At 45.3% G+C, this 27,553-nt stretch overlaps 4 protein-coding genes across 11 annotated transcripts; 2 read left to right on the top strand and 2 right to left on the bottom strand.

Annotated features, from left to right (window-relative positions):
- Positions 1 to 362: 362 nt before the first annotated feature.
- On the bottom strand, positions 363 to 5,830 carry LOC117647170. Of its 2 annotated transcripts, none has more exons than XM_034388748.1 (7): positions 5,703 to 5,830; positions 2,674 to 2,796; positions 2,368 to 2,597; positions 1,756 to 2,292; positions 1,404 to 1,560; positions 1,007 to 1,155; positions 363 to 927 (listed from the first exon to the last, which is right to left on the bottom strand). In XM_034388748.1, the coding sequence occupies exons 2-7, from the start codon at positions 2,776 to 2,778 to the stop codon at positions 516 to 518; spliced, it is 1,590 nt and encodes a 529-aa protein (XP_034244639.1). In that variant the 5' UTR covers positions 2,779 to 2,796; positions 5,703 to 5,830; the 3' UTR covers positions 363 to 515. The 2 variants fall into 2 exon arrangements, with proteins under 2 accessions (XP_034244639.1, XP_034244640.1); XM_034388749.1 differs by having other exon boundaries at positions 364 to 927; positions 2,761 to 2,796.
- LOC117647179 lies at positions 2,806 to 5,491 on the top strand. The gene is made up of 5 exons (XM_034388796.1): positions 2,806 to 3,416; positions 3,510 to 3,646; positions 3,947 to 4,401; positions 4,479 to 4,804; positions 4,930 to 5,491. Exons 1-5 carry the CDS (start codon positions 3,349 to 3,351, stop codon positions 5,258 to 5,260), a joined length of 1,317 nt encoding a protein of 438 aa, XP_034244687.1. The 5' UTR covers positions 2,806 to 3,348; the 3' UTR covers positions 5,261 to 5,491.
- LOC117647184 lies at positions 5,485 to 6,613 on the bottom strand. Of its 2 annotated transcripts, none has more exons than XM_034388807.1 (4): positions 6,478 to 6,613; positions 6,124 to 6,297; positions 5,943 to 6,050; positions 5,485 to 5,863 (listed from the first exon to the last, which is right to left on the bottom strand). In XM_034388807.1, exons 2-4 carry the CDS (start codon positions 6,292 to 6,294, stop codon positions 5,519 to 5,521), a joined length of 624 nt encoding a protein of 207 aa, XP_034244698.1. In that variant the 5' UTR covers positions 6,295 to 6,297; positions 6,478 to 6,613; the 3' UTR covers positions 5,485 to 5,518. The 2 variants fall into 2 exon arrangements, with proteins under 2 accessions (XP_034244698.1, XP_034244699.1); XM_034388808.1 differs by having other exon boundaries at positions 6,451 to 6,590.
- A 4,910-nt stretch (positions 6,614 to 11,523) lies between these two features.
- Positions 11,524 to 27,271, top strand: LOC117647173. Of its 6 annotated transcripts, XM_034388780.1 has the most exons (4): positions 11,524 to 11,673; positions 14,150 to 14,183; positions 22,923 to 23,046; positions 25,567 to 27,271. In XM_034388780.1, exons 3-4 carry the CDS (start codon positions 23,026 to 23,028, stop codon positions 26,962 to 26,964), a joined length of 1,419 nt encoding a protein of 472 aa, XP_034244671.1. In that variant the 5' UTR covers positions 11,524 to 11,673; positions 14,150 to 14,183; positions 22,923 to 23,025; the 3' UTR covers positions 26,965 to 27,271. The 6 variants fall into 6 exon arrangements, with proteins under 6 accessions (XP_034244671.1, XP_034244668.1, XP_034244669.1 ...); XM_034388777.1 differs by lacking the exon at positions 14,150 to 14,183; XM_034388778.1 differs by lacking the exons at positions 11,524 to 11,673; positions 14,150 to 14,183 and adding an exon at positions 20,080 to 20,226.
- Positions 27,272 to 27,553: the final 282 nt, after the last annotated feature.

Below are 27,553 nucleotides of genomic sequence, written 5' to 3'. Positions count from 1 at the left end.
TTACTTGTGACCTAGCGCCCGCGAGGTAGGCCAGGCCCAGCCCGCAACACACCGCAGCAGAAAAGGTGGCCTACCTCGCTTCTTTCAAGGGCGACAGGGGCAAAGTTTGGCCACTTGCCGATCGGCGGCCGCTCATGATGATGGTGTGTTAGGTGACGATGACCAATTATGGAAGTAATAGAACAAGCAGTTTCAAATATTGATGCTTTCATAAGATTAGATTATTTCATTTTCATACCAGTCATTATATCCAATTGATCTGTGAAGTATTTACTTTTCCTGTGACAATACTGAAAAAACAAAGAGGGATAGAAATGGGCAACTGATTTACTAATTAGAGTAAGTATATTCTTGAAATTTTACAATTATAATTACGTCAAGTACATCAAGCTTTTTTTTTGTTATAATTTTAACCAGCAAAGCAAAATTTAAGATAATAACATTTTAAACACACAATTAACTTGAAACATTTCTTGCACCTGCAATGAACCACATGGGAACACAAACTTAAGATGTTAATTTAAGGAAATTGAATATTGCTCAGTAAATTTTCTGACTGCTTCTTCATTGATGCGAGGTCTATGGTATTTCTTCAAATGGGTTTTCATATTGAACTTTTGAACACTGGCCCAAGACACATTACACACAGGGCACTTCACTCTTGACTTGTTTGCTTGTAACACTGGCAAAGTACCCAGCATTGCATCCGGGTCAGGGGCAGACACTGGTTCAAAAGATACACATGCAGCACTTTTTTCTTGCGTTACTGATGGTTCCACAATGAGGTCCATCCTACGAATGATAGTTGACTTTTGGAAATACTGATCCTTGATTTCGACAATACCATTTCTATTGCGATAAGCATTCAGAAGACTTGGTTGATGAACAGCAATTACATCTGAGAGGTCAGCATGCACTGAGTCTGGCCTGTAACCATAATTAACACCAGATGTACCTCCACACAGTGTTGCGTATCATCATATGAAACAGCTCATATAGTACTTACTTGCAATTGCATTGTAATGAGACACAGCCATATGGAATCCACTTGTTCGTACCAAAGTTACAGGCCTCAGACAAATTTGTGCCCAGGTTCCATCCAGCATGTGCACAGTTAGGAAGAAGAACTATGCCTTCTCCGGCATACTGAATCACCTGCAAGAAAAAAATAGAAATAAGTAAATAAGGCTATGACGACTAACTCCCTCCACAGCAATGAACAACCAGCATTTATTCGATCTAAGCCTCTCAAAATACAGGTACTGAACCGGTCGTAAAGAGGGAGAACAATAAATGTCAGGACAATAAAAGCCAACAATGCAAGATGTGGAAAAAGTCCAACAAGATGGAATAATTTCTGAGTGTTATTCTTTATCCTTTGCAGATATTATGCATTTTCTTACCAATTCAAAAGGAATATTTTCTTCCTTTAGAAATTGCAATGTAGGTAGAAAGAATTTGTGGTTTAATATATTTCGGCACCAGCTCACATAACCCAATTCTCCCCTCATCTGCAGAGCATCTGTCAGGCGGCTAACTGACGTCGGAGGAATAATCATCCTGAAAAAAATAGACACCATAAGTGATCGTTCGAACGTTACTTATTGTTGAAGAGGGCAGACCAAAGTGATTTAACGATTAAATTAAACCATTTCTAAAATTAGATGAATATTATTTTTTTAAACGATAAGAATTTGCCCCTGAAAGGAGGGTCACTCGAAATAATTATCAAGTGATATAAAAACAACCACATACCACAATTTGGGATATCCATGAAGTAGAAAATTGAAACTCCAAAGACTTAAATCCTCAATATGAAGTGGAATAAAAGAATGCACGCCACCAAGGTAAAGTTTCGGATATGACACACCAGCGTACATTGAGTCAAGATCAGACAGCATATTAGAGAAACAAAGTTGACTCATAGCAAAATTAGCAGTGGTCAAAACATAATCATCCTGATTTTCCTCTATGCCAAGACAATAAAAGATACCAGTTTCAACTGATGGCTGATCATAGGTAAGGGCACATAAGTTGCAACGGCAGGAAGAGGATGAATGAGTTACTCTCTCGAATTTCATGGCTATGGCGAACGCACTCTTCCTTCCCACCAGGGATGGAATGTTCCTAAGTGACTGACGTTTCTCAAATGCCTTCTTCAAAGATTGTGCTCGTTTACGTACAGTATTTAGGGAATCTTTAGATTTATTATGCATGGTCACAGAATGCCTTGAAACTTCGTCAAATATGTGCGTTAGGAGAGCCTCTTCACCATTCTCCAGTTCCTGCATGCTGAAAAGACAAGGTGAAATCATAGTAATACGCTTGTGAAATTTGATGAAGTTTTTGATGAGGTAATGTACTCACCAGCAATTGGAAGAAACTTGAAAATTTGTTGTGTCACCCAATAATGAGTCCATGTAACATTTCTGTTGCCAAGCATAGGTTGGGACAGCTGCAGTTCCGTAAAGACTCTTCACATCTGGGTTCCGCAATGGAAGAAATCTCTGAACGCTCTTCAGACACTTGATGGAGAACATTTTCTTGAATTCATCCAAGGAGGTACTTTGTCCAGCACACGATTCATCGAGTTTGATCTGAATGCAAACACAATGAGAGTATGAGCAGAGAGAAACTGTAATTACCGCCTTAGTGATGCGTTGTGAAATATACCTTGAAGAAACCATACTTTTGGCAATTGACATCCTCATATTTCGAGTCGCAAAATGAGTCAAAATGAAACAGATCATTTTCACTCACCGTGAAAATGCTTGCCATGTTTGAAATTCAGTGTCCCTGAAATCATTCATAAACAAATTTTTAATGTACATACATGTACATGTACGGGTACGGATTCCAGCCCCACCCCGGAGCAAGACTATATGAGAAATTTGCGGCGCTTTGTAAGCAGCGTTTTTACGAGTGTATCCCACTCCAACCGCTTCATAAACTTAACAAAAATAATCTTACAATGAACTACGCTAACTCTAACTAGCGCGTGCTGGCTGGCCGGCCTTAAGCGGCCTTGCTGGCCTTAGCTGCGTTAGCTGGCCTCGACACCTGACCACCACTGTTTCCATAGATTAGTCTCGTAGTTGTTGGCAGCGCCTCCTGACCAGCCAGAAACCTAGAACCTAGAGTACTATAGCTGGCTGGCTAGGACTCGCTAGGACTCTACAGAAACCACGGGCAACCACAGCGCGAGCAAGTCTCCACAGACTAGAGCTAACTAGAGCTGGCTGGCTGGAGTCAGTGAGAGCTGGGAGAAGTGCCTGGTCCCGCTGCCCGCCCGAGTAGCCCGAGTGCTTTGTGCTTTGCAGGCAACGGTAGACGCGACCTCCTGGCCTGATGGCAACGGCGAAGAAAAGACGTGCTGGGGCAGGGAAAACCTCGGCACAGCAGCCTACCTCTTCTGCGTAAGTCGGCTACAGCGTGAATTTTCTTGTTGGATACCTATCTTTGTCTTGCACAGTGCTGGACGACCATATTTTCTTCTATTCTGTTCCCAGATCTTTTGAAGCTCTCCCGCTTCTATCCCCTTCACAGTTACGGGACTTGTGGGACTTTGATAACCAGTGTGGATTTGATATTATGGGTGCTCCCCTTAGACGCTGTTCTTGCAGAGAAAACGATGAAAACACTGAGGGTAAAGTCCAGATCTCCAGAATGAAACATTCAGTGCACATTATGATTGCAGCACTGTAAATTTTGTCAGCATGTCAGAAACCTGTCTGATCATCCTGATCAAAATTCGCGCACCTCTAATAGCTGAAATTCTGAAAACTTACTGTAATTGATGGTCTGAATGATGTCAGAATTAGTTTTCAGCTTTCAGAGGTGCGCGAGTTTCAATCAGGTTTTCAGTCAGGTTTCTGACATCCTGACAAGATTTACAGGAGTTATTGTTACATTTTACAATAGAGTTACACTGTTCCATCTGTTGCAGGGTGTGATGCTATTAGCTCTGATGAGCTAGACACTTTGAAAGTTTCCATAAAGGAAATGTGGAACAATGCAAAATCAATTTTTGAAATTTTTTATGATCCCAATGCATCCCATTTAGGGTATCGTATGAGAGTGAAGAAGGACATGCCCATTAATGTGACTCTGAGAATGGAGGACAGTTTTTTCTTTGGATGGTGTGCTTCTGCGCCTGAAACAGGTCCTTGCTCCCATTTGTATGCACGAAGCCCGGTTCAGCCCAGAGGATATATGGGCGGACCTGCCAGCTTTTGTAACTGGGCACCTAGTACGGCTACCATATCCCTCATTAGGCCAAGCAACTTCAACTCCTGCTTTTTTGTGAGGCTGGAATGCAAAAATTTATCCAACGGTACCGAACTAGTTTGGAATTATGGTTGCCCAAAGAGGCAGCCTGTTGACAGTAATTGGTTTAAGCAGGTAATGAATGTGAACTAAGATAGTAATCAGGTAACATTTTCCTTTATGTGTGAAACATCTTTCTTTTTCTCACTTAGTGCTGTGTCTCAATTGAAAGCAAAGTCTTCAGACGACATGAAAAAAGGGATAAAATATGCGATTTCATGCATGCAGAAAAATGTGTCTTATGTGGACTTCCATTTTCTACCAAAAATAAAGAACGAAGGATACAGCGAAAGCCTCACTTCGTCAACAGTCATGCAGACTACCTTGGCAGCACCTGGAATGGTTTGGGATACTTCAAGAATGAGGAGGTCACTTCAGCACAGGTCCTGACCAACGCACATTTGCTAAATGGCCTTTTGCAGTCTTTGACCAGGGATCTCAAATGGACAATAGTTCCTGCCTGCATTGTAATGAACAGGTAATGCACCTTATGTTACTTCTCTTGTCATGAAACTCTACCTCTCTTGGCCAAAATTCTTACATTTAGGTGGCATCCATCTTATGTTCTCTCTGTTAACTCTTGTTCCCACTACCCACTTGCAGGGATAAAGATGCCTTTGCTGATTCTGAGTCTCTACTTCAGGAGTTCAAAAAGAGGTGTGAACTGCTGAAAGAGTTAGGCATTCTCGTGTTGAGAGGAATGGAAGAGGCACTCTCAATTGAAAACCTCAGTGTTGAACATCTTCAGCCCATCCCAAAGTCTGTGTGGAGGACTCTACAGTGGAAGGATGGTGTTATGCCCGTTCAGGGCATATACTCAGCACGCTCCGAAGGCAATTCATCAAGTTCTGACCACGATGCTGCTCTTCGTATATTAATTTCGAAAGTTTTCAGCAAGACCAACTTGAAGCAGCCTGACGAAGAATCATCTTGAACGACACCGTAAACTGAGTTTGATTTGTATTCCAGTTTGTTTCTGCAGAATCTATTTGATGTGTTTGCTTTCCAATATTTTTCTGAAGACGGGAGAATGTGACAGTAAAAAGGTCTGTAAGGATTTTTCAGTTGAAAATTACAATGCTTCCCATATTTTTTGAAAACCCCTGTAAATTTGGATCCAAATGTGAGCCTGAGTTTAGGGAGAGAATAACAGAAAACTTTTTCAAATGAAGGTATTCTGTACTACACTGGTTCATAAGTGCCTGCCGACCAACACTTCTATTTCACTCTGGAGAACTCTTTTCATATGACTGATTAACTTGCCATACAGGTCCATAGATTTGATCATAAGTTGGATAGCAGTAGAGGAATGCTTTGACTGAACATGCTTAATAAGTTCATGCATGCGGTTAAAGCCCTTAAACCAGATTCCACACCTTGGACAGAAAACAATTGGTAGGATTGAAGTTGGAGCGTTCCTGAGCCAGGATATCCCCGCTGATGCCACTCTTTCATAGTCCTCTAGAAGAATCATCAAGTAGATTATCCTGTCAAACTCTATTGATGGTGGAAGCATCTGAGATTCAATCTTCTTTTCCTGAAACATATACAAATGCAACAAGTTAGTCAAATGAAATGCCATCACTACAGCCCATGACAAATTGGTTAATACTTGCCTCATCATCGGGTGCGTCGGCCTTTGCAGAAGGTACCCAGATCTTGGGTTCCTCTTTCACAGCGTCCAGACTCATTTCTAATGAATGTAGGGGTAGTGTCTTTTCACACTGAAATTAAAAGAAAGCCAAATAAAATGTCACTAGAATATTTAGTCTAATTATGATGAAATTGGTATGAGACCTCATTTGCTTCTCCAGCCAAAGCTAGATCATATTGGCCTTCAGACTTCAGTTCCGTTTTGGCAATGTCAAAACTCATTTCCTGCGAAATATTGTCATCAGATCCTTGATTGATGGCGTTGGTGAATGTTTCTCCGTCATTTGGTTCTTCTTTGACAATATCCACATCCATTTCCTGAGCATTCAAGAGAGGAGATTTATGCAAGACAAGCAATTTACTTAAATATGAAATCTACAGGACCAGCAGACGCTCATAACTAGAGATATTTGAGGTTATATATCACGACATTCCTTCGAAGGGTCGAAATCATGAGCAAAGGTCTCAGACTTAAACAACGTTTTAACTGCCGCTTACTGTGCGTGGATTATCGCCCTTTTCCTCCCCGCAATCGAAAGAGGACACAAAACTGTGCCGAAATACAAAGTTAGGGACTTTCGTGAGTGTAGGGGAGCTTCAAAACCCTCGCCTCAACACAGCTGGTAGGTTGCTTATTTGCAGCATTATGACACATGCTTATTCACACGACAAAACAAAAACTTCATGTAATGCATAGTTTCCTGAGGCAAGGATGGCAAGAAGACGCAAGGATAATTTTAATTTTTATTATAGAGAAAATAATAAGTTACTGCTTTTTCGCTGTTGTCGTGTGTACAGAGGGGCTTATGTCACGCACGCCTTGGCGCTGTAAGGTTGGTGCTGTGCGGCAGGCAGCTGTTATGCACACGGCGAGCGAGCGGGCAACCGAGCCGAGAGTTGTAAACAAACATCAGGCGAGTGGGATGGAGGCCGTGGCGGCTATCTGCAGGCCGAACTCTTTCCAATTTTTCTTTGTTCAGACTCTAAAGGGAACACTGGGGCTTTATTAAAGCTGAGGCATATACTATCAAATGGATAGGTTCTTGGAAACTCAGGCAGGAAATATTTGCATTCTCATTGCAAAGTCGTCAGATACCCTTTCTGACCATGTCGGGGATCGACTCACCGCCTGCTAACGGCCTGAGGACGTCCAACTTTGTAAGGAGAATGCAAATTTCCTGCCCTGATTTTCCAGAACCTATCCATTTGATAGTATATGCCTCTAGCTTTAATAAAAGCCCCAGTTTTTACCTTTAGGAGCTGAACAAAGATAAAAAATGTATACTATGTGGCCTGCAGATGGGGCCCGCCGCGGATCCTCGCCAGACACGGCAGTCGACCCCCCCTTCCTTTTATGTCATTTTCCACGTTTAAACCGGCTAATCCGAGATAAAGGTGTTCGTTTTCCCAAAAAGTCTTACTGAGTGCGCCTCAATATATATTTTTGCTTATATATCCTTTAATTCTGAGTATTTTCGTTTCTTCAAACTCCTACCGACCATGGTCAGAACGCCAGACCGAGCGTCCGTTCCCGAGCCGAAGGCATTTATAATTCTCCTGCAAACATGTTCCAGGTGAACTGCGTTAGAGACCGAATCAAAACGAAGCCAGAGCAATTTTTACAGAATATGTCCATCCTAAATCTCATAAATCCCTAAAACCCTCATGGAGACTACAAGAATCTGCATGTTCTTTCAAGAATGTCATGTCTAGGTGAGTCCAGTAACCCGGTGCCGCCGGTGCTATCCCCATAATCTTTCCAACTTTATTGTTGAGAAAACAATAAAAAAATTTTGACATGTTTTTTATTTTTTAAATATTAGATATGTCTGATTACTTGTGTTGTTACGGTTTGATAGCTATGCTTCTCTTGTCTGTTGATAAGCAATTCCAATCCATTTTTCTCTGTTGGACAGGAAACCCTGGGCTGTACTGCACTGGAATTTTGAAAAATCTCCTGCACTTTTAAACTTTTAGGGTGGCCCATGAAGATGATGGCTATCTGCCGCAGGTATGACCAGTGCTTTGCCTATTTTTCCTTTACGAAGTTTGTCAAACTTCTTTTCAGTAATGCAAATTATTCTTTTTGTTTTTTGTTTATTTCATTAGTTGTTATGGAACGTGTTGCTATAGTTAGAAGCTTTCATTTTACTTGTAAAAGACAGTATGTATGTTGGTTGAAGATAACTCTGTGACAAACCTTCATGAGCACTAAGTTCCTTGGTTTTTATATAAAGAACAATCGCTCCTGGAGAGATCATATTATTATTTTAAAAAAGCATCTAAACAAGGGTATATTTGCACTGTATCATGTTTGTCAAAGTGTTGATCTTGCTCAGTCCAGAAAAATCTGTTGCATGTGTTGCTTACCAACATTTTGAAAAACTTTTACAGGTGGGGTTGCATTTGTTATGCGCAATTCGGATGACAGACTCAGATTACGAAGCCAGCAGGCCTCTAATTGATCCAGTTTCATCTTACAGCAGTTTCAACGCAGTACTAATAAGAAACATCTGGAGGAAGTCATGGATTTGTCAGAAATGAAGTAAGTCTGGTGTTTTCTTTTCTTTTTATCTTACTGTTAGGAATGTGTTGTTTACTTCACAATTGCATTACGATTGCCGTATCAACAGGCAACAGACCTTCATAAAAGCAAGCCAAAGGCGGAAGGTTCCTCCAATTAGCACAGTTAGCACTGCATCAGAGCGCCATTCTCAAGGTTGGTAATTTACTTCATATGTAGGCCGCCATCTGTTCTCAGATAAATGACTATTCTTTCTATTCTTCATTTTATACTGAATCTGACTCGGACAATGTGCTGGCACACTCCTTCAGAGTACCTTCATACTGAATCTGATTTGAATACACTTAAATGGTGGGTTGTCTTGTCATATTATTCTCTACGAGACAATCTTTGTGATTTACACCAACAGGTAAGATCATCATAAGTATACCGTACAAGAATTTTGGCAATCATGTATGATTATTGTTCAAATCAATGTCAGAGCTATGCTATATTTAGTTCCAAATAATTACAGCGAAACATTTTATTCACCAATGTTGCTGAATTTTTTTAAAATCTTGATTTTTTTTAAATGAGTCCTTACAGATTATCCATATCACTGTTTAATCCTGCTCTGATTTAGTTTAACATAAATTTCAGATATAAACATAAAACTTTCCAAAAATTTAAACCTGACTTTTGAGACAGAATGGTGTTTCGTATGTGTTATTGATATTTTTTCATCTTGTTCGTAGCATGAGTTGCACCAATATTATTAGAAAAGCTTTGTATCAGTTCAGAGTCCCTCTCTTAAACATTTGATTAAGAAACATCAACTCATTTATTAATTTTCCTTTACTTATTCCATTCCTATCATTGAGGTTTGCGAGCCAGTGTTGTTTCATGTTTAGGGGGAAATCTAGATTCGTTCTCTTATTACTTCTGTTGCCACTTTTTTAAATGTTTTATCTCTCTTTTTCTCTCTTTCCCTCTCTCTTCTGCTGTCTTCTAATCCATGACGGTGTTTTTATCAACAGAGCCAGCCAAAAGTGCAGGTGCATTACCAGCTATAAACATCTGGAAGAATTTAAAGTCTGTCACAAAAGAGGCAAGTCTGGTTTTTTCTTTTTCCTTAACTTTTTGAGTCTTTGTCAGTACTGAGTCTGTCATTTTGTGCATGCTGTCTATTCCAGAGCTTCGTCAATTAGTCAACTGATTTTGGAGCAAAGATATCGAAATATTGGCTTAGTGCTGCTGGGGGGGGAGAAATTAACATGGAAGCTGGTCTATGCAGCAAGTCACCAGATAAAGGCGGAATGTAAGTTTATATCTGTTAGGGGGTTGTTAGTGTTTTTGGTAGGGTTGCTGTAACTTCTGAAAGTGGAAAGAATTTGGTTTGAAATCACTTCGAATTCCCTCACCCCTTTTTGTCCTTGGAGCACCTGCATATCTGGGCTTAATCACTGCTGGATTGTTTTTGTCTTGGCTTCAATAATAGTTTAACAGAATGAAAAATTTTGAAACTAATGACAAGTATTGTCATGCTAGAGGATTATGATTGAATCACAATGTTGTTTTTTCCCTTCAATGAGTGATTTTACAAAATGTCAAACCTTTTGGACAGATTATTGTGAATTGGTATTTTAACTGGAGAGGCATGACAATGCTATTGTCCTGTTCCTCAAAAATTCCCTAGAATGATTGATTGTTCATATTTACCTTTTCTTATTTTGTAAACCAAGAAAGTCCCTGATTTTTCTTGAATGGTAGAGCCATTCCTTATTGGTATGTTCCAAGCAGCCCTCTCAACCATCTATGGCATTGGGAAGCTATAAAAGGACAGACAAGACCTAGAACAATCTCCCCTGGAGAGATCTTTTTATTATTTTCAAAAAGCAGCTAAACAAGGGTATATTTGCACTGTATCATGTTTGTCAAAGTGTTGATCTTGCTCTCTCTAGAAAAATATTTTTTGCTGATTTTTCTAGCTTTTAGCAGGAAACTTGAGTTTTAATGTGACAGGCAGCCAGCTGACCTTTATACTGTCAAAGTTTTCTAAAAAAAGAAAAACTACAGCAAAGGGCAAATTAATTTCATCTCACCAGGCCTTCTGTTGTACGCTCCCATGAAGTTTGCTGAGTTCGCAGTTCTTTATTTTGTCTCCCTTTTTGGGAAATTCCTAGTTCCATTGCCTCAGCATGTTTATGATTAGGGGTTGATCACAGGGGTGCACATGATTTGTATATTCATAATTTTTCCATGTAGAGGCTAACGGATTAATTATTTTTTTTTTTTAATTCCTCATTTTCCAGGTTTCAATTTTTTAGGTTTTGTTAAAAGGGGCCAAAATTCCCAAAAATGGGGAAATTGGAAAGACATGGGGTTTTAAAAGGTGATCAAGATCCTGACAATTTTGGATGCTCAATAATTTAATAGGAATTTGTGTTTTTTTTTTTTTTAATCTTCAATTTTCCCAGTTTCAATTTTGGTTGGTTTAAATTATGGGACAAAAATATTTAAAAAATTGTTTGCCTTTTTTTGGGTTTAAACTTGTCAATTTGGTTGGAGGTCTAAAATTTGTTTTCTATTTTTATGCTTTTAATTCATTCTTAGTTCTTTGTATGATCCTTAGCAAATTTATTTTTAATTTCTTTTAATAAGTTGCATTTTTTGTCATAAAATTTTTGACAAAAAAAAAGTTTCCCGAAATCTCAAAAGATTACTTAAATATGCTGGGAAAGTTTTTCATTTTGTAATCTCAAAGCGGAGGAAAAATATTTCATGAGAGTTCATGGTTCTCTGAGTTAGTTTCACATGTATTCAAGGCAAAAGGATGATACATTTAAAAATTAACTTGACTTCTTACACACAATGCCCTTTCATATGATAACTTCTGCGTTTTCTTATCAAAGTTGTGTGTTATTTTATAACCTTGATTTATTGAGTGTCAGAGTGGTAATCACTCATCTTTTTATTTAAGCATTAACTGAGCTAAAATAGAAAATTAATGCCCACTCCTCTTTGTAGGTGGGTGACTCCTCTTTGGCGCATTCCTGACGATTGACGAGGAGAGCTGTATCATATGGCACCAGATGTCTGCTGAAGACGCATCTCCCAGACTGCTACATCATACCAAAGTCCTTCATCAAAGACTAATACTTCTTGGTGGAACAGGATTCTCTGATATCCAGGTTTGTCAAAGCAGCAGCTGACGGGAGGGTCTCTAGCGGTTTACCATAGATACTTTTTTTGTAAGTGGTCCTTCCAAAATCAATTTTTTTAACCTCACTTTAACCGTCACTTTTCCACCAGTGTTTTGGGTATGGAGTACCCTCTCCACTAATTATGTTCAGAAATACATTTTTGATAAGTGTTCTGAATCTCAATGGGACAAGATATTTGGTTTCAATGAAATTTGTGCAAATCCTACCTTACATCAGTTTATATGCTTTGTAAAACCCTTTATTCATTTTGACCTACGAATTTTCTGAGTGGCTGCAGCAACCATATTTTTTGAGAGGTTCCTGAAACTGATTAAAAATGTGCTTTCTATCATAGCCAAAGAGTTTTTTGGGAAATTTTTTTTTTTAAAAATATGTATATATTGCAGTGAATGTTATTTTGCATACAGCAGACGATTTGCAGTTACAGATCAGATATTCAAAGCACTAATTAGCAAGCACTCGTTTTTGACAAATTTTTCACAGCATGACATGCAGGATGGCCGAACGAAGCATATGAGATTTTGTTTTGGGTCACGGAATCTTTTCAAATTTTGTGGGTTCAATAGGTGCCACTGGAAGCTAAGATCCCTAAGGGGAAAGTTGGCTACCCAAATATCACATGAGATCTTTACATATTTCTGACTTTGACAGATTTAGCGGGAAAATGTCGCCCTCTGTTTTTTTTTATAGAGAAAGTTGTTCGTACAGTTCTGGCTTGTGATTCTTTTTCAAGTCCTAAAAAAAAAAGGGGAAAAATAGCGCAGGCCATGTTTTTTGGCTGCTTGGTTTGGCCTTCATGAGGAATTTTATCGAAATGATCGAAACTCTCATCCCCAAAAAACTCCACCTTAACCCGCTAGAGTTACTCATGAGAAGTTATTATGTACTCACCAAAGGGTGATCTGTGCGGGCTTGGTGTGGTGCGTACTCTAATGGCGGACGGTCGCGTCGTCGCGCCCGCGGTCGCATCACCTCGCGGCATTCGCGAATGCAGCCTCCCTCCCCTTCCCCTTTCCCTTTGTCTTGACCAGTGGTTCCCAAACCCCGGGGGTTTTGGGGCGCGGAAAAAATTTTTTGGGGTCGCGGCATGCTACCTGGGGGCGCGTGGGGTCGCGAGTTGGCTCCTGAGGGGCGGTCAGTACCAAGCTTGGATGTCAAAATTAACACAGCAAGGCAGCTATCATTTGAAGATTAGAATGTCTCATTACAAATTTCGGCCCTCTATTTTAAATACACTCAAACCCTCTAAATTCGGTCAAAATTCAAAATGTGAAAGTTAATTTTCGAAAAAATCCCTCCTTCCCCTGAAAAAAGATGGGGTCGCGTAATTTTTTTCCTGGGGTCGCGAAAAATTTTTGGGAAACCGTTTTGGGGGCGCGGGCTGAAAAAAGGGAGGGAACCGCTGGTCTAGACGCTAGACGATGCACCCCCAACCCCCTCCACCTCCACCGCCCGCGCGATGCGCTGTGGGACTCACTGCTCTGTGACTTCCATTGTTCGAGACGATGCTGCACGTTGCGTTGCATGGGAGCTGTGCTGCTCTCGCTGTCCTCCAGCCGAATGATCGAGTGCGGCGAGCAGAGCAGCAGGCCGAAAAGAACGATTCCCCCCCCTCCATATCTCCCGGGCCAGGTGTGGTATAGGGTGCGCGGGAAAGATGTTAATCAACATAGGGTGGCCAAGAAGTTTCCTCTTCTTTGTCCACCTGGTGACGGGGGGAGTACACAGGTATACAATGTTTTCAGGTGGGGGCCGTATAGTGGCCCTGGGCCTCGGAGCCCTGGCGCACTTCTCGTGCCGCGCACGTAGGCAACCAGTCGGGCAGTGGCTTGGGTTATTGGTGGCTGGACCCTAAATGACCCTACGTGCCCGATGCCATTGCTATTGACGGCTGGACCACATATGATCGTATATACCATGGCAGGACCGCCCACGTCGGTCCAGCTGGGACCCGTACGAACACGTTGACATTGTGGAATTGATTGCGAGTTGTTTTACTCACCGCGTCCTCCCTAAACCTCAGTACCTGCGAACCTTGCACCTAGCGATGTGGCCCGGCTAGACACTAGACTAGACTGCGAGGGGGTATACACTCGCGTAATAGTCGGTTCACTCTATCTGTAATAGCACGCGTAATAATACGCGTAATAGTCGCGTAATAGCCAAAATTGTCAAAATTTTATCAATTTTGGTGTGTTTTAGGCCGTTTTTAGCTAAATTCCGATTAATTTGTGGCGTAATAGAGCGTAATAGCGTAATAGTCGGTACACAGGTTCAGAAAGCGCATACCCCCTCGCTAGACTGACTAGCGAGCGGCGCGACGTGGCGGGAGGATAGCCGCGAGGCCTCCCTCCCTCTCCCTCCCTACCGCCCGTCCCCACCCCCTCTCCGCAGAATGGAATCGAGTGATCATCTGCTGTCTCGCTCTCTGTCCTGTGCCCAGACGCGATGAGAGGGCCCAGTCGGGCGCGAACAAAGTAAGTACCGTTTCAACACCCCGCTTCTGTAAGACGACTATACTTCTGTGCATCCGTCTCTCGCACATTTCTTTTGTACCGCCAAGTGGGTGCTAGTCAGGAGATTGCTGGCCCGGCGGCGCAGGCGCGCGTCACCTGCCTGCCTGCCTCTGCAGCACCTGCACTGCAGCGGCAGGCAGCGATCCTCCTGTGCTGTAGCGGCCCAGGACACTCCTGTGCGGCCGGCCTGAATTCAGGGATCCGTAACTTACCTCATAAGGGCATCATAACGTTATCATAAGAGTTAAAGTTATTACCGTTAACTTCTAACATCTTTTCGAAAGGGTAGGTTATTTTTTTATGTCTCGAATTTGTGTGGATATACTTTTGCAAGTACTTTCCGAAGTCCGTCTTATGTTACGTTATGAAAGCAGTGTTAGTTTAATGTTAAGTTAAGGATCCCTGCCTAGATTTGTGTTTTCGACGAGCTGGACTCTCCGTCTGACGCGACGCGCAGTCGGCGCGTTCTCGGACCCGACCCCCAATGCCCCGCGGTTTTCGCATGACGCACCGCATCCCCCCCCCTCCCCCGCGACACGGCCGCATCGTGCAGAATATCGCGTATCCCGTGCCCGGTCGCGCATTCCGAGAGCGCCTGCACTCTGAGAAAGAAATGGGCATATAGGGCACATGGGGTATCTTTTTCTCTCCGCACTGTAAAATAAAAGTTGCGAATTTTTGCTACTTGCACGGCAAAACCAACGTCCGGGTTTCCCAGGCGCACCCTGGAAAAATGCCCTGTTTTTCCAGGGTGCGCCTGGGAAACCCGGACGTTGGTTTTGCCGTGTGCGTGCTGAAACTCCCCTGCACCCACCCTTCGATCACGAATTTCACAGCCCAAAGGGTTGCTAAATTTAGTAACCCACTGGCGCCAAATTTTTGTTGCCCAATGGGTGGGAACCATTCTTACCCAAATAGTAAATTTCTCACGTGGGCAACAGTAGGCCCTCCCACTGCCCAAGGTGCATAAATTTTGCATCTTGGTCCCAACTTGGTCCTAACTTGCCCACGTGTATAAATCCCATACACTCTGGGCAAGGACCAGTTGGAGGTTTCTTAAATGCGGGCTGACTTCAGAAAAACCACGAAATGCATGGGCATCGAACCTGCAACCTCCACTCAGGACCCAGCTCCTCTTACCACTGCGCTACCACGCTAGCTGGTCGAAGAGGCTAGGCGGAGGCTACTTGACCCAGCCGGCTCGAGACCCTCTACAGTTAGCGGCGCCCTCGATGGATGATTTGCTTTTGTGGGCAAGTTTAGGATCTCAGCTTACCCACAATGTTAATTTTCCTACAGGTGGGCATGCATGTGCGTATCATGGAGTTATATGGCCCCAAGCATGCAGTTGTAAGTTTGTACTTGCCAAGCATGCGTTTGTAAGTGCATGCTTGACTAAGCATGCGTTTGTAAGTGTGTACTTGCAAGCATGCATTTGTAAGTGCGTGCTAAGTAGACAATTAGGTTTGCAGTGTAGAGTTGCAAGTTGGCGGCCCCACAACATTTGGTGAGCGCCATCTGTCTCTCGCAATCGCACGGCGTTCACAAAGGTAGCTCGAAGTCGTCCTCCCCACCCCCCGCTAGTTTTCATGGCTAAATTAATGCAGAGAGGTGAGGAGGCGGCGGTGTTAAGCGGTGTTGCCTCGAATACCAGGTGTGGCCATCTCGCGGTGAGGTAGTCTTGTCCAAAGCACAAAATTTGATGAGCGCGGTGCTTTTTGCAGCATTGCAATGAGCAGCTGCGTGATGCCTCCGCTTGCAGATGAACGCCCGGCGCTGGGCAGCTTGTTTAGCAGAGGTGCTTGTTGGGCTGCCTATCCCTCGGCCGCCAGGGGCTCCGGGCACGACTTTGAGATGCTGGACCACAAGCGGTCTTCTCTGCCCCTGTCCCGCTGCGCGAGTGCGACTTTGCGTCTGCATGCGGAGCAGTATTTCAAGGCGAGTTTTAAAGGAGGGGATGATAATGACTAGGGTCAGTTGGGGTTATTATGGGACACGGGGTAAAAATGGGACAGCTGTTTCTTGGTGAAGATTTGACATTTTAGATTTCATTCCATACCAGATGTTATTTTCACAATTGAAGCGTCACATTTGGAGTGGTATGAGTCCTGTGATATCAAATTTTCTCCAAGAAACAGCTGTCCCATTTTTACCCCCATGTCTCATAATTACCCCAACTGACCCTAGTGTATGTCCTTTCCCGGAAATCAATGTCATGAGACATGTTGGTGTTGGTTTGCCACCTCGGACGCATTGGTATCTGTCAACGCGTCGCGGCGACCGAGACGCACGCGAACAGCCTTTTGTTCCGTTGGCAACCCTTTATGACACCCTTGGATAGCAATTTATTCCGGCGACTCTCACCTCCTGCTTTATTGGATGAAAGAATGTCTACCGTGTACTTGGTTTTCAAACATCGTCAACTTCAGTTTCGCGCCTCAGCGCCGAACCTGTAGCGAGAAAAGTTCGGCTCAACGCCCAGAATGAGCAGCACGGTTTCCTCTTTCCGGCGCGCTAGGCGGATTTTCGCTGGAGGGCTCCATTCCGGCTAGCTGGACCATCAAAGGTAAAAATCCGGCATGTGGCAGGTTTTTGTGTAACATTCCGTGTCATCAATACAAGGGGTTACCCACTGAGGTAATCCTGTGTACACCCACTCGGTAATCATGGGTAATCGTGGTAATCTCGGTAATCTTGGTAATCGTGGTAATCTTGTAGTAATCGTGGTAATCGTGTGGTAATCTTGTAGTAATCGTAGTAATCCTGTGGTAATCTTGGTAATCGCAACTGTGTGGGCGGGAGTCTAACGCCCGCAGTGCAGGCGGGCATGTGTCGGGCCCGAAATGGCATACGATCATGTGTGGTCTAGCCGTTAATAGTAATGGCAATGGCAAGGTAGGCCACCGATTAGACTCGCAAGGCACCAGTGTGGGAGTGGAGGCCGACATAGTCCCTGCTTGGGGAGGTGTCTTCCCCGGACACCCGAAGGACCCGAAGCCACCCAAGGCGTATCTGGTATGTGCGTCCTCGTGCCACATTTTAAATTTTTTGTGAACTAAATTGACTATTATTTTCCTATCCAAAACTATTGCTGACAAAGATACTACTTAAGAGGACTCTCAAAGAAGTTGCCTCTCCATATTTTATTATTAATAATTTTTTGTTTGCAGTTTTTCATATTTAACCAAAAAATGGAACTGTTATAACTTAGTCTCTTTGGAAGTCAGGGGTGGAATGGCGGCAAAATAACTTCTCTTACGCCCGACCACGCCAGAATCTTGTACCATGCCCAAGAAAACCAAGCAGACGAAATCGCGCAACACCGTCACTTCTCATCACCTTGGCTGTTCCTATGGTGAGCTTTGGCGGCAAATACACTATGCATTATTCGCAGTAGCTCTGTTCCGGAGACGAGGCATTCAAGTGAAAGTGAGAACACGGTTATTATCAAAGAATGCTAATAGACTTTGTTATCGCTGAGGTATCATGGTAATCATTAGGTAATCATGGTAATCGCTGGTAATCGTGGTAATCTTTTGGTGATCATAGTAATCATTAGGTAATCCTGGTAATCCCGGTAACCTTAGTAATCCTGGTAATCAAGGTAATTTTGGTAATCACGAATCCTGTGTACGCTAAAAATTTGAGTGGGTAACCCCTTGATATTTACAGTGTGGAGGAGACGGGGGACGATCTCCGAGGCCACCTACGCTGACGGCGCTGACGGTGCGTCCGTCGGCCGGAGCACACTGTGGCAAAAAGGTTCGGAAAATTCTGTTAATTTTATTGCCAGGATTCTCCGTAGCCTTCTTATCAATATTCTCCGTAGGCTCTTACAGTATTCTCCGTAGGGCCGCACGGTATTCTCCGTAGGGCCGCACAGTCTGCTCCGTAGGACCTGGAAGACTGTGTAGTCCTACGGAGAATACTGTGCGGTCCTACGGAAAATACTGTAAGAGCCTACAGAGAATATTGACAAGGGGGCTACGGAGAATTACCATAAGCTGTTTACAGAATTTTCCGTAGCTTTTTGCCACAGTGCAGTGCTGAACTTGCACTGCCGGCCATGCTCGCGGGGCGCTGGGCCTTCGCCGTTGGCAGTTGGCCTTCGGCGTGTGCAGGGAGGTCCACTCCAAATCGAAAGGCGGTAATATTTCCACCCTTTACTGGTGGTAATTGGCTATTGGCGGGCTCCAGGTTTTACCGCCAATACGAAGGCGGTACAGAAATTACCGCCCTTACAGAACCGTTTGTACCGCCTTTGGAGAGCTTTACCGCCGATTTCTTGGCGCACTGAGAGAACGTAAAAGGCGGTAATATTTTGTACCTCCTTTTTCGCACCATCTAAATGGCATGCAATTGGCGGTAATACTTTGTACCGCCTTTTTCGTTCAGTTTGTAGGGTGCGTAATTGGCGGGCTCCAGATTTTACCGCCAATAGAAAGGCGGTACAGGTTTTACCGCCTTTTCCACACCATGTGTACCGCCAATAGATTTGTAGCGTTCAGGTAGGTCAACGGGCGGGCACCGTGGTGTGTGGGTGGCGCGGTCGGTGCCGTCGGCTGGATGAGCTTCTCGCTGGCCTGCTGCCCAGCCTGCTGCTGCTGCGCTCGCTTTGCGCCAAGGTGGTCGCAGCGGACCACAGCCCGGCCAGGAGAAGGGCGGGGCAGCCGGTCGCTTCCCCGACGGCAGGCACGTTAAGGGCACTCGTGAGAACACATGAGTCTTGAATATAATCCACAAGGCCAGTCCCTTTGCTGCATAGAGACTGGAGACCCTCCCGTCAGGGTTGGTAGTCCCGTGGAGGCAAAGGCACCCCGAGTCAGGCTAGCGGGCGACCGCCGCGCGGGGCGAATTCGGGCTTCCCGCTCCGAATGGGACTACCAGTCGTCTGCGACTGGCCGAAAGGGGCCCCCATTGCGCATCTCTGACGGGGGAAGGGTCTGTAAGAGAGACCCACGTCGTTCATCCAGCCGTCGAGTGCCCCCAGGCCCTTTCTGACGAGGCCGGCGGCGTGCTCGGCAGAGATCCCCTGGAGGAGGCCGAGAGGGAGTCCGCCGGTTCCTGGTTTGGTTCGGCCGATGCTGCCCTGGACGTGGGGTGGGTGAGGTGAGGAGGCGCATGAAGTCCTCCGTCTATCTCTGCGTGGAGAGGCCTGCGGTTGAGGAGCTGGCCATCACCTCGTATTGGACATCGGGAGAGGCGGCCGGGGCCGGGGCTGCGGAGCATGACGAGAGGTAGAGTCCTAGAGTGGGAGAGAAACGCCATGCCTGTCCGCACTTTCTGACAGCGAAATCTGCCATACTTGTCACTCCCGGACCGCTGGTCTTGTTTCCGGACCGTCGTTTCCGCCGTTTCACTCGGAGAGACAGACGGCAGACGAATTATTGTTTACGTTCGGGTGGTTGGCCTGTCTTGTGACATTAGCGGGTTGCGAAGGTACGTCTTTTCGCGATAATGGTGTTTGAATTCCGGAAAACGGAAACCGGCTCTGCGGTCCGGAAATGACGAGTATGGCAAAGTGCGCGTAGCATTTTCGCAATTGACTTTTCTCTCCCACTCTAGGACCCTAACGAGAGGGAGGAAGCGCCTGCGAGCGCGGCGGATTGGCAGCCAACCACGCAGCTGCGCTTGGCGGGCGTGCCTACCCAGGAGATCGCAGGCGGCACGGACACACTACCTTACTACGAAGTTTTTCTTAGTGCATACGCTTTACTCAAAATAGAGCATGCGCGACTTAATGCACAACAACGCAGACTTTCGTGCTTGGTTACGCACAAATAAGTGCAATTCAGAACGCGTGCACAATGTACAATGCAACCACATAGTAACTCAGTGTGGAGACAGATTCGTGTTTCGTAGCGCTGTGCACTTAAACGAGGAGGGGGGGGGACGAAACCAGAGTAAGATAAAACCAGTGCAGACTGCTTGTGACAATGAGGCAACACTGCATAGTGCAAAGTGAACTAAGACACTTCACGCCAAAATATGGCAAGAAGTTTTGGTAAGACCTGGTCTGGCCATTGTGACGCATCGTCCGCCGCATGCTTTTTTTTACGGTGGTGGTGGTGGTGGTGGTGAGACAAAAAAAGTCTCGTTACTTTCTGGCGAGACTGTCCAGATTTTGGCGAGATTTTCAGGTCTGACCAAAACTTGACGATACCATATGTCTCACCTCGCCAGACCGCGTCTTGTCGTAACAGGCTTCGCGATGTCTCGCGGCCTGTTCCTCCAATCCGCGCCTGGCGTACCTACCTTGGCCTGCGGCGACGCGGTGTTTGTCTATCAACCGAGAGGTGTAACTTCATGGTATTTGCACTCGCATGCGCATGAGTCTTATTGTTATGTTTCACATTGAATCTTACACACGGTAAGACTCGGTCCTGGATCTTCCAGGACCGTCCTGGTTTCTCCTATGCTAAATACATAGGAAAACCAGGACGGTCCTGGAAGATCCAGGACCGAGTCTAACCGTACAGACATTTTCCTACAAGGTAGGTTTACGCCAGACCGCGTCTTGTCGTAACAGGCTTCGCGATATCTCGCGGCCTGTTCCTCCAATCCGCGCCTGGCGCACCTACCTTGGCCTGCGGCGCTAGCCTGCCTTCGGCAGGTATTGGCTTGTCCATCGTCGGTTCCTTCTTACGTGTTGCATGCTGGGGGGCTCCGCCCCCCAGACCCCCTTTTTCTAGAAAGAGTTGCTTCATCTACAGATAACACGATCTTGACCCTTGTCACTTTTTTACTTGTCGAAGCTGGAGGGCTCCGCCCCCCAGACCCCCCTTTCTTCAAGACAGAGGTGATCTACCTGCAGAAATCTCGATTTTTCGCCGTTTTTAGGTGTTTTTCGGCTATAAAAACTGAACCAGTTGAGCTAGGATAGTGAAATTTCGCGTGTGCCGAGCCAAGAACATACCTAATAAGCCTGCAAAATATCAGCCAGATCGGCCGAGCCGTTCAGGAGGAGTAGTGTACACACACACACACAGACACACAGACAGACAGACAGAAAAAACTTTTCAACCGCACTGGAGTAACAGGCTTCGCTATCGCTCAGCCAAAAAGAGATTTTCGGCGATATTTGAATCCTCTGTCGTCCGTTGTGACCCAAACGGAAGCGGCCCGTTCGCCTTTTCATTCTCCTTTCGAGTCCGCTGGAATAATCCAGAAGTGAAAATGAGCGTCGGCGTCGCTGTTCTGCCGCTTCCGCTGACTAATGTTTTCATATTAAAGTCCGGCGTCCGAGGGGGAAATCACTCGCGTAAAAGTCGGGTCACCGATTCCTAGTATTACGCGTAATAGTAATAGCGTAATAGCCAACTCTGCAAACTCAACAGTGTACTCAGTACACTCTAGTTAGAGTGTGCTCATCTGAGTACACGCTAGTTAGAGTGTACTCATCTGAGTACACGCTAGTTAGAGTGTACTCATCTCAGAACACGCTAGTTAGAGTGTACTCATCTCAGTACACGCTAGTTAGAGTGTACTCATGAGCACACTCTACTTACTGAGTACACTGTTGAGTTTGCAGAGAAATTTTTAAAAATTTTCCCTATTGAGGGTCCGATTTTAGCCTAAATCTGAATATTTTCGAGCGTAATAAGCCTTCTGTACACTGTTAAAAAAATCAGTTGTAATTTTCATAACATTGGTTGGCATTTTTTTTCACAAACAATTGTTATGAAAATTAAAATCACAAATGATTGTAAATTGTTTTACAATCACGTTATGAAAATTCATATCATGTTATGAAAATTCATATTCGCGTTTGCGAGGTCATTTTAGAGCAGTTAAGCAAAAGGACAACTAAATGTTCATGTATGTGAACACCCAAGCGGCCTTATGCCATTCATTGAACCGATTCTGCTTTTGATCAGCGGGTTTCGAACCCGGGATCTTTGACTTGTGATGCACGCTCTTTACCGCTGTGCTACCACGTCCCACGGGAGGCGGAGGGTCAGCTACTGATGACTCTACCAGCGCCCCTTGGCCACGCCTCTTGAGCTAGTTATGAAATTTACAATCGGATTCGGAAAATTACTATTGTGTGCTCAAAATCAACATTTAAGATTCGCAATTTTCAGAACATGGTTTTAAAATTACCAACAATTGTCAATTTTACGAAATTGTTCCGAATTTTCGCATCAAGTTATGAAAATTGCAATGTTTGTAAAATTCATATCCGTATTCATAAAATTGTCATCAAAATTGCTTTGAAAATTCATTACTTTTTTAACAGTGTAATAGCGTAAGCGTAATAGAGCGTAAGGGAGTAGTCGGGTGACAGTTTTTAAGAGTGATTTCCCCCTCGCCGGCGTCTGTTCTTGATTTCACGATTCAAACCTCGTGAAGTATTGTGAGCATACATTGTGCAGTCTAATTCACTTCGCTACATGATGAAATTGTTCGTACGAAATACTTTCCTAGTAAGTTTATGTACGCTCAAAATACTTCGTTATAACAAGCTGCTTTTCTTTGAAAGGCCTAAAATAGTTAGTTAGGTTATCGGAGTGTTCTTACGAACTTCCAGTCGAGCTATTTGCACCCTAATCGTGGATCTTTCCTCGGTGCTTAGCATTATGCGACAAACGTGCCATCTTATTTAAAGTTTCTGGTTCTTTTCCTGAACTCATGATCGTCTCAAGCGGGTGCAAGTCCGTGGACTTTGTTGTGGTTAATGGATGTTCTTTTACGTTGCAGATTGATCTATCTGTCTACTCCGCTGCTGGGATCGTGCCGGACTGTAAGTGAGGCGACGAGATTCTTCCGCGGATTCAGCTGAAACTGGGAACCCGTCGCTGCAATGGAAACAATGGACCTATCGGTGAGTTGATTTTTCCTTTCACGATCAGCAACTAGCTTTTACACGGGGTTGTATTCTTGCTGTAGGCATATATCATCATACGTACATGTACCACCATACCGCCAAGTCTCTTAAGCTATAGCTTATTTCAATAACAGGAAAGGTAGCGATATACATCGGCAACTTTGGCCCGTCCCGTACATTTAGAAATGTGTGAATTTCGCTGATGTTCAACCCTAACGGGATTTGAACCTCAGTCTGGGGTCCAAATTTATGTTATTTTCGTTATCAGCACCCTCAAAAACATCAGAAACAATGCAAAAACTCGAGTTAAAAGACTGTTGAAAATATACCCCACTGGATTTGAACCCGGTCCAACTTCTCCGATTCACTTGAAACTGGCACCCGTTGGTTTTCTCTCGTCGCCCTGATTCCAAAAATACCCCTACATGCCCTGCTAGCTGTATCCGTTGCCAAAATCCCTTCGACCCCATGTAGACCATGATGCACCTGCAGCAGCGCCCCGGGCTCGGTTCGGATTTGCTGCCACCGGCGGTTCTTAGGGTCACCAAGGAGGCTGCATACCAATTTTGGTCAAGATCGGCCCACGGGAAGTCCTCGGACGAACGACGACGGACGGACGCACAGCAGGATCATACTATATGCCCGTCCCTCCGTCATTTTTTTCAATAACAGGAAAAGTAGCGATATACATCGGCAACTTTGGCCCGTCCCGTACATTAACAAATGTGTGAATTTCCCCTTTGTTTAACCCTGACGGGTTTGAACCTGAGTCTGGGATCAAAAGAGATGTTATTTTCGTCATCAGCGCCCTCAAAAACCTAAGAAACAATGCAAAAACTCGAGTTAAAAGACTGTTGAAAATATACCCCACTGGGATTTGAACCCGGGTCCAAACTTCTCCGATTCACTTGAAACTGGCACCGTTGGTTTTCTCTCGTCGCCCTGATTCCAAAAATACCCCTACATGCCCTGCTAGCTGTATCCGTTGCCAAAATCCCCTTCGACCCCATGTAGACCATGATGCACCTGCAGCAGCGCCCCCGGGGCTCGGTTCGGATTTGCTGCCACCGGGCGGTTCTTAGGGTCACCCAAGGAGGCTGCATACCAAATTTGGTCAAGATCGGACCACGGGAAGTCCTCGGACGAACGGACGCACAGCAGGGATCATACTATATGCCCGTCCCTCCGTCATTTTTTTTTACAATAACAGGAAAAGTAGCGATATACATCGGCAACTTTGGCCCGTCCCGTACATTAACAAATGTGTGAATTTCGCCTTTGTTTAACCCTGACGGGTTTGAACCTGAGTCTGGGATCAAAAGAGATGTTATTTTCGTCATCAGCGCCCTCAAAAACCTAAGAAACAATGCAAAAACTCGAATAAAAAGAATGTTCAAAATATACCCCACTGGGATTTGAACCCGGGTCCAAACTTCTCCGATTCGCTTGAAACTGGAACCGTTGGTTTTGTCTCGTCGCCCCGATTCCAAAAATACCCCTACATGCCCTGCTAGCTGTATCCGTTGCCGAAATCCTCCTCGACCCCATGTAGACCATGATGCACCTGCAGCAGCGCCCCCGGGGCTCGGATCGGATTTGCTGCCACCGGGCGGTTCTTAGGGTCACCCAAGGAGGCTGCATACCAAATTTGGTCAAGATCGGACCACGGGAAGTCCTCGGACGAACGGACGCACAGCAGGGATCATACTATATGCCCGTCCCTCCGTCATTTTTTTACAAAAAAATAAACGGGACGGGCCAAAAAATAAACGGGACGGGCCAAAAACCAAGCTTAATTTTAAGGCTCCCCGTTAAGCTTCTTAATCATCTACTAAAAGTAGCCCAACATCGACTTAATGTGTACAAAATCGCTCTACTGGAGTCGACCGAACCAAGCTGCTTCGGCTGCGAAATTGCGAACGCCGTGTCCTGGCAGGGATTCTGGTCTGCGTCGGTGCGAGTCAGTAAAAGTGCGCAAACATTTAATGTGTGATGCATCGTTTCACCCACGCCACGTGCACACTGAATTACATCGTAGTTGATTTGTTCATAAGCTTTTGAACAGAATTTGAGCAAGCCCGTGGAACACATGCACATTTTTGTGCAAAGCTTCTGCACAAAAAAACTACACAGTTCTTGATTGTGTTCTAAATTACTCATATTTTCGTGAGAATCTGGGCGACGAATGTTTCATAACCTAAAATCTCACCCTTAATTGTACGGTACGTAGTTGTTTTGTGCATAGCTTTTGCACCAAACCACGTGGAACGCACGAGTTAGTGCGCCAAAACGCCCACTTTCGTGCTTCGGTGCCCTTTTTAACACCTCAATTTTGTGCAAAGCTTTTGGGTTAAAAACCACATGATAATATAGTGTGACAGGCGCCAACCTGTTAGCTAGCACCGGTGAGGGTGAGGAAACCTTCATGATCGCAGTTTGAGCGAGGAAACCTCATCACCCGACTTTACCGAATTGCCAGTGTAGCCAGCGCTCTGACTGTCCCTGCTTGTGCCGCAGCTGCTGGACCTCCCGGACGACGCGCTGCTGGCCGTGCTGGCCTACCTGTCCCCGGCGGAGCTGCTGGGCTGCCGGGTGGTGTGTCGCCGCCTGCGCGACCTCTGCCTTCACTCCGACCTGTGGAAGTCCACCGCCATAGACACCATGAAGCTGCTCCCGGCGCTCCGTGTCGCCCCCTGCCTCCGGAAAATCTCTTTGGTGAACCTGGAACAGAAGCTGACGCCGGCGCAGAGGGAGAAGGTGACGTCGTTGCTGGCCAGCACCGAGTGCGTCGTCGCTGAACTTGAAGTGATTGCGTTTTTTGATGATGACGATGTGCCCTTGGCTACGGCCATGGTTAAGAAATTCTCCGCTCTTGGCGGCTTGAGAGCGCTCGAACTGATTTATGTCGGATCAAACGTACCAGATTCGTATCTTGCTCCCCTTCTAAAGGCGGCTTTCGGTGTTGGCGGTCTCCGCGAATTGAGGATCATTATAGAAAGTGAGAATCCGCCAAATCCGGCCTCGTGGTCCATAACGGCGAAGCAACCCTCCCTGACGAAGCTGGTGTACACCGGTATATTGGACCCCTTCCTCGAATTGTTGCTTACAACCCATGCGCCAACCCTGGAAGATGTAAGTTTGAGCCTGAGGGAAACAGATCACCTTCCAATGAACTTGTTGCGGATGATGCCACGGCTTCGCTCGTTTGCTTGCAAGGCCAGTGCCTTGCTTGATACAGCGGGTCTGTCGAACCTCAACACTCTCAAGTTCATCGATGAAGATCTACCAGACTTTCCTCCCAGTGCTCTAAACTTTCTCTGCCAGGCGCCCCACCTCAGATCGGTGTCGTTTGCTTCACCTAAGGAAAACCACGCGGCCCCACTGCAGGCTCTGGCGAGCTCGCCCTCTGCCCGCCTCCTCGAATCCCTCACTGTGTGCTGGGCTAGGTTGCATCCGGACTCGATCGGTGTGGAGATGGCAGCCAACATCCTGCCCCACTTCCCCTCCCTGCAGTCCCTGTCCTTGGAGTGGTGGCTACGTGGAGATGCTCTTGACGGTTTTCTGCAGGCAGTGACCCCCACGTCTGCGCCGAGCCTCACCTCGCTCTCGATGAAGCCACTCCCTAGCGAGTGCGCCCATGGCTGGCTGCACTCCCGTGCGGTTCAGGAACTCCTGGAAAGGAACCCACGCCTCCACCTTCACGTGCTCGGAGGAAATCGGGCAGAGTGTAGTAGTAAGTGGTGCCGCCGCCTCGGTTGCCATGAGGAGCTGCTGAAACTAGACGATCTGCAACATCTTGTGTTGTCTGCTCACCGCAGGATGGCGGGCTGCCCGAATGGCTGCCAAGGTGGCCGTAGCGACCTGGTGTCGTGGCAGAGATTTGCCTGCCATCCTGGAAATGTATTGTGCAATTAGCATACTGGTGTGACTCTAAGCAGGTGCTCTTTTGTTAAATTGTGTTTGCAACTGGTTATATGTGTAACTTGAAGATGTGCTGAAGACTAGCTAGACGTAATATTTTCTTGTGAAACATCTTTTAATTCTGTCCAATATTTTAATTAGCCATTATTTTTGCTATCGGTTTTGTTTGATCATACAATTTGTCTTACTTGACTAATTAAACTTTTTAAGAACTTACTCCTTATTTTGAAACTCACTCTTGCCTTGCCCCGATGATGAAGCAATGGCAATGGCTACATTCAACCTATATCAACTCAAATTGGTGATTACCAAGAGAAGTGCGACCAATCAGGCGAAATGGTGGTGAGGACAACTTGGATTCGGTAACTAACGACGCTTTGAAGACCAGAAAGGTGTCAAATCGGCAGGTAGAAACACGGCATTTCCCACCTTTTTTCTTTCAATTTGTTGGTCTTTAACACCTTGGCAGTGTGCACGCACGCTCGGGACAAAGTAATTTTTAACCTATTTCTGTGCAACGTTAACTCGCGGCACAGGACCAGAAGAAAGTGTCATTCATCAAAACCTAAGGGTGGCATCACAA

Source organism: Thrips palmi, unplaced genomic scaffold (assembly GCF_012932325.1).
Source record: "Thrips palmi isolate BJ-2018 unplaced genomic scaffold, TpBJ-2018v1 HiC_scaffold_2, whole genome shotgun sequence".
NCBI lineage: Eukaryota > Metazoa > Arthropoda > Insecta > Thysanoptera > Thripidae > Thrips > Thrips palmi.
The sequence above is the reverse complement of the archived record's forward strand: the minus strand, read 5'-3'. Positions and strand labels throughout refer to the sequence as shown.